Source organism: Apteryx rowi, unplaced genomic scaffold, assembly GCF_003343035.1.
Source record: "Apteryx rowi isolate R43461 unplaced genomic scaffold, aptRow1 scaffold_220, whole genome shotgun sequence".
Lineage (NCBI taxonomy): Eukaryota > Metazoa > Chordata > Aves > Apterygiformes > Apterygidae > Apteryx > Apteryx rowi.
Window position 1 is genome coordinate 781,404 of NW_020448531.1, and position 10,292 is coordinate 791,695.

Here is a 10,292-nt window from a genome sequence, read left to right on the forward strand (position 1 = left end):
GATGCACGGGACAGGGACACACAGACACATGGATGGGGACACATGGAAACAATACGCACAGATAGGGATGGGGCCACAGATGGATACATGGGGACACACGGATGAGGCCATGGGCACAGACGGGACACAGACAAGGACAGGGACACGGACCAGGACACACGGATGGACACAGACACACACAGGAACACAGGTGGACACATGGACAGGGACAGACAGGCACACAGACACAGACACGCACCTGCTCGCACACACGTGTGCAAACATGGACACATGCACACGGCAGACACGGGGCAGCAGGAGGCCGTCAGAAGCCTCTGAGGCAGCAGGGGCCGGGACAGGCTTTGGGGACACACTGTCACCCGCGCTGCCAGCAGGCCACACCAGCTCGGGCGCCCCATGAACRTGCACACACATGTGCGGCAGGTCACTGCCCTGCACACAGCCACCCCGTGGTGCCCCGAGCTGCTGGCACCAGCCCGGGCGCCCCGTGGCCACCCACCCGCAGGAGATTTTGAGTCTGCTCCCCCCCTCCAGCAGCCCTGGGTGCCAGGGGAAGGAGCAGGGCCAGCAGAGCCCGGTGTCCTGGGGTGCCCGGCCGGCATGGGGGGGCAGAGCTGCTCCTCACAGCCGCAACCGCCCCAGCCCACCCAAGGGGACGTGCCGGGGGGTGTCCTCAGGTCCCAGGGACCCTGCACATTGCCCCTGCTCCTGCACCTTCCCCCGGGGCAGGCTAAGCCCCTGCTTGGAATAAATAACCCAGGCGTGGGGGGGCCGCGGGCTGGCAGCCCGGCAGAGCAGGATTGCTGCCTTAGCAGCTTAGCGGGACTGGCTTAAGGGCTGGCTGTCCCCAGCGGAGCCACCTCCAGCAGAGGCACGGGGCCCCGGGAGCCTCCTCTTCCCGAGGAAAATTTGCTTCCCCTGGGCCACGAGCAGCAGCAGGAGCTGGGCCAGCCCCAGCCTGGCTCCAGGCACCCGCTYGCCCCGGTGGCATCAAGGTCTTTGCAAGGTCGGGCTCCGCTTGTGCCAGAGATGGTGGCCGGGATCCTGTGGCCAAGCACACGACAGTGTGGGACGAGGTGGGAGCCTGGGGAAGGGGCCATGCGGAGCATCCGGGGGGCTGCCGGCACCTGGACACAGACAGGGAGAAGATGGGACAGATCCAGCGCAGGCAGGACAGCCCGGCTTTCCCAGCCGCCGCGATGGCAGGCGGGAGGCTGCACGGAGGAGACGCGGTGGCAGCTCTGCCCGGCGCGGGGCAGGCGGCCGGCGCTGCAGCGGGGAGCATCGCGCCGGTGCTGCGGGGCCGCACGGTGCCTCGCCGAGAGTCCATGTGGCCGGGGCAGCGTGACTCACGCTCACTCCCGAGCAGCAGCAATTAAAATCCGCAGCTGCTATTAATAGCTGCCAGCAGAGGAGCGGGGGCCATCGCCGCCCGAGCGTGGCACCCACGGGGCTGTCAGCACGCATCCCCTTGAGAAACGCTGCCGGTGCCCAGCGCGGGGAGGGGGGCYGCGTCCGCCGCAGCTTCACTCGTGGGAGAGAGGACGCGACCACGGGGACAGCCGCCCCCCGCCGAAAAGCCGCCCCAACCCTGCCCGGGGGCAGCGCGTCCCTGCGATGCCCGCGCAGCCCCCGGAGCGGTGCTAGCAGGACGGGTACTACTCGTTCGAGGAAATGAATGAGTTGCCTTGATGGTTTCAGCTGCGGGGCTCCTCCTCTGTTCATTCACGCCCCGCTCCCCGGGAAGGCTTACGCAACCGGGATGCTGCCGGCTGCTCCGGGGCGGCTGCACGCGCACGGCTGAATCACGCTGGTGCTGGGTAGCAGAAGGGACGACTGGAGGTGATGCTGCCCTCGCGCTCCCCCTCCGATCTCGGCTCTCCGCCGATTCGGGGGTCGCTGGAGGAGGAGGAGAATGGGCCCTGCGCTGGCTCCGACCTGGACCTGCAGCGGCCAGGTCCTTTCCAGCCTGCGCCTGCCTCCCGGGGCGCTCAGCAGATGGGCACGGGGCACAGCACCAGGACGGAGCACGTGCGCTTGCCGCATGCTCTGGGCACAGAGCAGCCGGCAGAGCAACGGGGGACTTCAAACAAACAAGTGACACAAACGCAGAGAAGGCCAGAGCATTTATTGGGAGAAGCAGACCAGATCTCTTCCTTCTCCTTTTCTGAACAAACCCAGGAATGCTACGTTCCACCGCTCACACAGTTATATAAACGCTCCCCTCGCAGACCAGAGAGCATCCTAAGTGCGGCAGCAAAGCGGGTAACCGTCTCATCACACCTCGCAGCCCCCCATCCCTGCTCTGCAGGCCACACTGCGCCCTTGGCTCCTGCGAGGCCTGATCCCCAAGGAAAAGGGGGTCCCAGCTCCCCCAGGCCTGGGCTTCCTCCCGGGGACCCACAGTTGTGCGCTGCGGATGGGGCTCCCCGTCCCCTCTGCCGTTAATGCACGCCTCGCCCCGGTCTGATCTCCTCCAGCAGTCCTGTGGGGGCTCCCAGCTCCCTGCTCCCGCTCCGCAGGAGCCTACTGGCCTTTTGGGCACTGGAGATGGGGCTTAAGAAATCTCTTCCCATCAGCGGCTTTGATCGGTGCGGACACCAGACCGTATGCCAGAGACGAGGCTCAAGGGCCAGGCCAGGCCAGGCGGGCTCTGTTGCTACCCCTCATTCAAACGCAGGCAGGTCCCCGTTTCCAAACCCATTCTCACCAACGCTAGACGTTATGTCACCATGGAAAGTTCCTGTTTACAGCCTCGAATTAATAAGGTCGGAGATATTCCCACATCCTCCGCAGTTAAGGAACAGTGAGATCAGGGATTACCTGTCTTCGACGCGCAATCTCCCTGCAGCAGCCAAAGCCTCTTGCAGACGACCCCACTCACGTTCTCCTGCTCAGAGCCCTCCTCGCCGAGGGCCGTCACGCAGTGCCCCAGCAGACAGCGAGCAGGACCCCCACCCTCACTAATACTCTTGGAGATGCTTGCGTTTGCCCAACTAAAAAAAATAAAATCAAAAAACTAACAGAAAACCATTATCCCCAGAAACTAAAGGACACAGGGCACACGGGCAAGGCGACTGCAGTCAGTCTGTGCACGTGAGAAGCAACAACCAAGCGGATCCACAACACGGGGAAAGGGGTCGTAGCGCAGCAAGGCCTGTTTCTCGGCTGCTCGTCCCACAACACCGACCCCAGYTCTGCACACGAGGGAGGATCCGGGTCTGGGAACGAAGGCTGTGCTAGTAAAACAAACTATTTCCAAACATAACACAACTACGCTGAGCTGGGAGGTTTCTCTTGCCTTTAGGAGTGCAATGGCAGACACGTCCTCTCCAGGAGGATGTACCTGAGAAGAGGCGCACGGTGTTTCTCTCCCTGATACAGCACCACACCTGACCTTTCCCCATGTGTGCCACCTGCCTGTGACAACAGCCAGCACAGTCAGCAAGCAAGAGAAACACCAGATGGGAACGGCTGTGATTCAACTGCTGCCCTGCACACGCAACCTTCGTGCGCTGTCTGTGAGAAGTGAAATAACACACAGAAGCTTACCACGTCAAGCCAAATCGCATTCTAATCAGGCCTTGCTAATTTGTGTCATCTGAGGCCTAAAATAACCCTCCCTCCCCCTTCCCACTCCAGATTTTTCAAAGCAAGATTGATTGACTCTGGTGTGTTGTAACAATTAAAACACTGATCACCAGAAACCATCAGATGATCCTCATCAGCCTCCATATGGTGCAGCTGTGCCAACCACTGGCTCCAAGATGCTGGCTTCTCAGTCTCACCCATCTTTCCTGCCGCTTGGTTCATCATAACAGCGACTGCACCACGGATAAGTCTGCTCTACATCATTATCATTCCATCAGCGCTTCCGAAAGCTTTGATTTGCCTGTGGAAGCCGCTGCAGGATTGAAGGCTACGTCTAATTAAAATGCATCTCCTACTAGAGGCCTGCGAGGAGCACGACTGTGTTACTCTGCTGGTCTGCAGAGCGGGAGCTACAGACATTTTGAGCTGGCGTGCCTGCTTTCCTGCMTTACCTCCCTACGCTACTTCGCATGCGGCACAAGGGCAAAACCACAGGAGGGAGAGGAAAGGGCATGTTCCTGTTCCAGCCTTTGATTTGAGCTTCTCACCTAGGAAGACGAATATGAAGGATCACAGCTGGATCCACAGCAGGCTGAGCCTCCCAGAGGGAAACACACCTCGGAGACAAAGCAAGCTCAGCCAGATTATAACTGGCTCTAATCAGCCCTTCCACAGTCCCTACCCTGCAGCCCAAAAACCCTCAGGGAAGAGAGGATTTCTCTCCTCCTTTGAAAACACTGACAAAACATCCTGCAAAACCTCTAGAACCCGGCTCTCGCTCGCAGATCAGTACAAGCAGGGAGCCTGCAGACGTCGAGAGGCAGCAGCAGCTCCCGGAGCGTCCCTGCAGATGTATTTGATGGTGACTGCTAAACCCATTTCACTGCAGACAATCTCAACACAAGCACTTGCCCTAAAATATTAATGCTGGAAATTGCTACTGCCCACTTCTTACAAACTAATGGATCCTGAGCTCGCAGATTGCTTTGGAARGGCCTTCAGATACGGATATTAAGGTTTTCAAACTGATACATTAACATATAGCAGGAAGATTTCTTTAGGGAATGTGCAACATACAGGTGAGATAAAGAAAATGAAGTATAGTACCTGGGCATGGCCTGGCCTCATTTCTTCCRTTAATCACTCTGAGAAACAAAAGCTCCCAGAGCCATTTGTGGGTTAAAATGGAAGCTCTGCTAGGAGAGAACTGTGGCACCAGTCACACCAAGCAGCCCCAGAAGGTATGTTATTTTTGGCAGCTATTACCACCAGGTTTTGCTCAAAACTAAGCTAACAAAAGCAGCTTAGTGCAGCTGTGCAACTCATTATCCCACCTGCTTTTGCCTTTATTTCTCTGTTACTGATTCTCACCTTCTCAGAACCTGAGACTGAGGGAAGCAGACTCTCAACCAAAGCTTCTGAAATGGGTGTGTGAGGGGAGGAAGGGAAGGGGCTGGATGTGCAGATTAACAGGAGAGACATGCTTGACAAGCTCTCTTTGAAGGCAGTGTTAGAACCAGAAACTTAATGTTTGTGTCCAGTAATCTCTGCACAAGCTGCTGACCCGCAGATCCAACGGGCAGGGACAAGATCTTGTGACATCTACACTGGGACACTCATTTTTTATCTCCCTCCATGTCCACAGAAAATAATTCTCCTTCTTCAGGTCGATACCGAGATACCACTTGGACTATGATGTTTCACTTGGCTTTTAAACTTCAGTGCCCCCTCCTTGGCTGGAGAGTAGGCTCATTTCTGGTGCCATTTGCAAGGGGAAGGAGGCAAGGTTTTCCTTCCATCACTTCCATGCTCACCATTTGAAGAAAACCAGCCCAGCCAGAGCTGTGTAGCCCAGCACCAGGAAGAGGACCTTCAAGAGACGATCGTTCTTGTCTTCCAACTCCTTTGCAAGGATCTCAAAGAAGGTGACGAACAAGAAAGTGCCCCCTGCAATGCCTTGCAGGAGCACCGAAGCAATGTTGCTGGCCACGTTCTGGGCACTCTCAATCCCCATCCCAATGCTAATGCCCAGAGGAATCATCAGGCTCACGGTCACAGCTACCTTGGCAGCATCCTTCAGYGTCAATGAGGTCTTGGCCATGCTGATACCCAGCGCCACTGCCACCAATGTCTCGTGAATAGCAACTCCCAGGAACAAACTCATGACCTTGCCACCCTCCTCCTGCAAGCCCAGGGCCAGTCCCTCAAAGATGGAGTGTGCAGATAAAGCGAACACCAGGCTGAAGAGTCTTAAGGGACCGGACCGGGAGAGCTCCTGGATGTTCAAACCATGGCTGTGGGAGTGGTGACCGTGTTCACTGTACAGCGTGCGCCCTCGGGAAGATGCTATGAAGGGACTCTCATATTCAGAGTCACTCCCAATATCTGAGCCAGCATTGAAGGTCTCCAAGTCAATGAAGGAGGGCTTTTCCTTCTGGAAGGTCAGGATGAGCTGCTCGACGAAGACCGTCATAAAGAAGCCAACCATCATGATGGTCTCAGCTACGGGGTAGTCCGTGGTCACATTCCCCTGACTGAGAACTTCATTGAGCTGGAACAAAGGAAAGAATCGACAGTGAATCAAATCACCTTCTGTCTGCCAAAGAAACACAGGGAGCCACCAGGATGCTCTAACATTTTCCTACAAAATCCATTCTGGGGGGGAAAAAAGCCTCCAACAGCTGGTACCTAGGGGGGGAAAATCTGGGCTCCTGCATTCCTTATGGAATTATGAAATATTCCTACTATGTTTACAGAACTCTACAAGGACACTGAATGGATTCATGATGTTTAATACCCACATACACGTGTCTCAGCACTAGAGACTGGGAACCTATTTGCCTTCCAGCTAGACCTTAGTGGCTCTCTGAAAAAGTGTTTAAACACGGACTCAATGGGAGGAGTTTGAGCCTCATACCAAAGGCCACGTTCAGCCTCCTTCTGCAGCAAAAAAGCCTCTGGTTATTCAAACAGGTCAGTCAGACAACTGAATGGGAGGTGGATGCATCACTCCCTCGTGTTCTGAAACACCAGGCAAAGCACACCGGTTTCTGAGCTGGCTTGGTGGGCTGCTTTGGCTAGGGTTGGACCACAGTCTTCATTTATGGAGGGCAGGAGAGCGGAAGGTGGCTGTACAGGAGTCCCTACCATATCAACTGTATGGGTTCATCAGAATTGCCAAAGAGGCTCTTAAGCGGTTACCTTTTCTCTCACAGCAGGCAGCAAGGCATTGAAGCAGGTGGCCAGGAAGACCCCTCCTCCAAAAGAATTGCAGAGGGCAATGACCTTCTTGGAGCGATGAGCTTTCTCGTAGTCTGCCTCGATTATTTTGACAGGTAGGAGAGACCCGACCAGCATGAGGACACAGACGCCCAGCAGACACAGCACTTTGGCTATCACGATCTTCATTGTTCCTCCTGGTGAATGTTCCCTGCCAAGGGCTCTGCAAAAGCGAGCTGATGGGAGTCCCTCGGGCAGCTGTTAAACRGTTACATCAGCAGGCAACAGCACAGGCAAACATCAGGGGAAATCTGCTCCTGCGCTCAGTAGCTGTGGACAGGAGTAAAACAAAAAAACCCTTTCTTATTTAAGTACATACTGTATAGAACAGCATCTTTCATCCCAAACTGCATACCAGCCTCAGCACAAGAACCATTTTAAGTCCCCAAAAGTAACGGGTGGAGGGATCCCAGAGAGACTTACATAGAAAGGGGCAGAGGGGACAGGCAGAGAAGAGAAAATTTAACTGCAGCAAACAACTCAAAAATCTTGTAAGAACTGTAATAGCCATATGAAACAGCCTCAATTTTTAGAGGTTTTCTTTGAAACACCTACTCAGCAACATGCACAAAACACTTGATCTTACAATCAGATCCATGTGGGCAGAACTCTGCCCACCTGAATCCAACCAAAGGATCAAGTCTTTGGTTTCAACCATGAGAAAAGAATAAGGGCTTAAGCTGGTGGCTTTTTGTTACTGAGAAACTAAGAGATCTCCCTTCAGCATTCACATGGTTTTCTTTTTATGTTGCCCTTGAAACTAGACCAATTTGATTAATTCCTGTTTGTTCCGTTTCCTGAACTACTACCCCCATTTCCCTAGGGTGGGTCGCAGTCTGTACGGGTGGTTGTTTGCTCCGTACTAGTGGTCCGTGCAAGTTTTGATTACTCATCAGTATGCACCTATCGAAAGGGAAACCCTACAGAGACATTCACCGCAAGATTCTTTATTGTCCATAGGGTGTAACAAAAGAAGAGGCAGATGGTACTTTTGCACAAGATAAAAATGCAAGATTTGAGTTGTCTGGGTCATGATAGTTACCTTCATCTGAAATGTAAAAGCATTTCCCTCCAGGTTAAGTGCAGGGACAGCGCAACTTGTTTTCCTCAAATCATTTTTTAAAAATAGCAAAATTAAATCTACTTATAAAAATACATGAACACGTCCCTCTACCGATGCAAGAACGAGCAGCAGCACAGCCAGCATCTCAGAGTATTTCACTTACCACTTGTACCAAATTGACTTATAAAGTCCGATCAATGGCACCTTGAGAGGGCTCTTACACACTGCCAAGGTAAAGGGTATCAGCCAGCCCCGAGCACTGACTACACACCACAGCGTGCAGCAGGCTAATGAATTAATGCAGAACATTTTCAGCCATGCTGATATTCAGACTGGTGATGGACAAGGTAAATAATTGGATACCTGGTTACTGGACCAGCAAATTAATTTTAATACATAAGAGTCTTGAGGCTAAAGCCTCCCTTGAGGGCTGACAGCATTAATCACTATCACTGTTTCTGTGCAGTGGGCTGCATAAATTTTGCCTTTTTAAAAAAAGGTCAGGGACTGAATGACTATGCACTTGGTAAGAGAATTTAAAGCCTCTTTCCAAGTTTGCAGTTCAAGCCCAACCTAGGCAGGAGTGAAAGAGAAAGGTCATTGCGGGCTGGCATCGGTGGCAGGTTTGGTTTGTAGTCGGGTATCTACAGGAAGTGGTGTTCAGCAGAAAAAACACCGTTCAGGCAGTACTGATTGACTCACTCCCTGGTGCACCCAGCAGATGAGACAGGTCTGAACAAGTTGAGAGCCTGAATTCTCCGCGTACTTTGACAGGGCTTCCACAGCGGGCAGCCGGTGTGGGCTGCTGCTGTCACTGTCGCTGACATGAAGGTTCAGTCTCCAGAGATGTTGACTCCAGGACTGCAAACGCTTGTCAACGTTGTGCTGACAGAGCCAACAAATCACATTGCCTTTGTAAAGCACATGCTGTAGTTTTAGCGTCAACAGAACAACAATGATTTAACCTTGCACAGTGCTGTTCCGTTGCTATGCCGAGCTTCTCAAATACGCTCTCAGAAACCCACGTTCACAACAGCACATTGGAAGCACAAACCACAAGAGCCTGCGACTCAGCTCCTTAAGCGAAAAGGCACCACCCATGTCTGTTATGTTAGGTATGCAGACAACTCCCAGGACAGGGACCCCAGAAACATCAGCCAGGAGAGAAAGAAAAGCCTCTGTTTTCCTGAATTCACACCTCCCCTGGTACAAGCCTGGCTTCTGCTCAGAAATTCAGAAAACCTCTAGCTTTTTCTTTCACCTAGCAACAGCCCCTAACAAAGACTAAAGCCTCAAGCTTCTGACAGCAGGTGGAGCAGCCGCTCTTTCACGCCCCATGACCTCAGGAGGAAAGCAGCTTAGTGAAAAATGAGGTGGAAAGTAAAAAGAATACCTTGCGTTTCTCTCAACCTGCTCTGACAGCCCAGCATTCAGCGCCTCTAACACTTGGGTTATTTGGGCAGCCTAAGAACTTCTGCAATAAAGAAATAACTCGGGACAGGTATTACTTGGTTTACTGGCCCATAACAGAACATTCAAGCAAGCAACTAGAAATATTATATAAATGGGCAGGCCTCTGTGGAAGGAAAAAAGGATTTCCTTGTGTGTGATCCTTTAAATCTCAGTCTATCAAAAACACATTTTCAGAATGCCCGTAACACACTAGTACAGCAAAGACTGTGCTAGACGCTGACTACCGATAGACAGCTTGCAGAAAGCAGGCTGGATTCCCCCAAAACCTCACTTCTCCGAGCACCTCCCAACACCTGATGTCCTCTTGAAAACATCCAGGTCAAATGGAAAAGAGAAATGCTGTGCACAGGGAATTTCTCCCAAGACATCATCGGAGCAGCCCAAATCTGAACGCCCTGGAAGAGGACCGAGATGTGCGAGACTAGACTAGCAGCGAGGAGAGGGGACAGCAGCACGCGCCGGGGTTTCCAGGCGTCCGCACTCCCAGGTGGTCACCACCACACTTCAACAACACTATGCCGCCAAGGGTGGGCGCCGGGCGAGGGGTCCTGGCGACGCGCGGCTGAGCAGAGGAGCCGAGGAACAGCACATCGCGCTCGAAGCACCTCGCGTCCCAAACCAGGGATGCCCCAGTCCTGCTAACGTGGAATTTAGGCACAACCCGGGCCCCTCCTGCTGTCACAGCCTGTGGGTCGGCCCCACCGCCACATTCCCTGGGTCGGGGCAGCCCCGGCCACCCACGCTCAGCAACCTGCCCCGGCACTGGGCAAACAGCCGCAGCGCGCCCCGAGGCCCTGTCACCCCCGCACGGACCCTCCACCCCCTCCTCTGACCCTGCTCCCCCAGGCCTTGTTACCCCCGCAACTGCCCCAGACCCTGCTCCCCC

General features: G+C 53.9%; 1 protein-coding gene across 8 annotated transcripts in view; it reads right to left on the minus strand.

Annotated features, from left to right (window-relative positions):
- Window positions 1-2,123: 2,123 nt before the first annotated feature.
- Window positions 2,124-10,292, minus strand: part of SLC39A3 (solute carrier family 39 member 3) — a 10,750-nt gene continuing 2,581 nt past the window's right edge. For 2 of the 8 annotated variants that reach the window (XM_026064782.1, XM_026064779.1), the window contains 2 exons: window positions 6,793-9,407; window positions 2,124-6,142 (listed from right to left, as the gene is read on the minus strand). In XM_026064782.1, coding sequence (XP_025920567.1) covers window positions 5,402-6,142; window positions 6,793-6,999 — 948 coding nt within the window. In that variant the 5' untranslated portion in view covers window positions 7,000-9,407 and the 3' untranslated portion in view covers window positions 2,124-5,401. Of the gene's footprint in view, window positions 6,143-6,792; window positions 10,178-10,292 lie in introns of those variants that run through there. The other 6 variants (XM_026064785.1, XM_026064784.1, XM_026064783.1 and 3 more) reach the window with 5 other exon arrangements.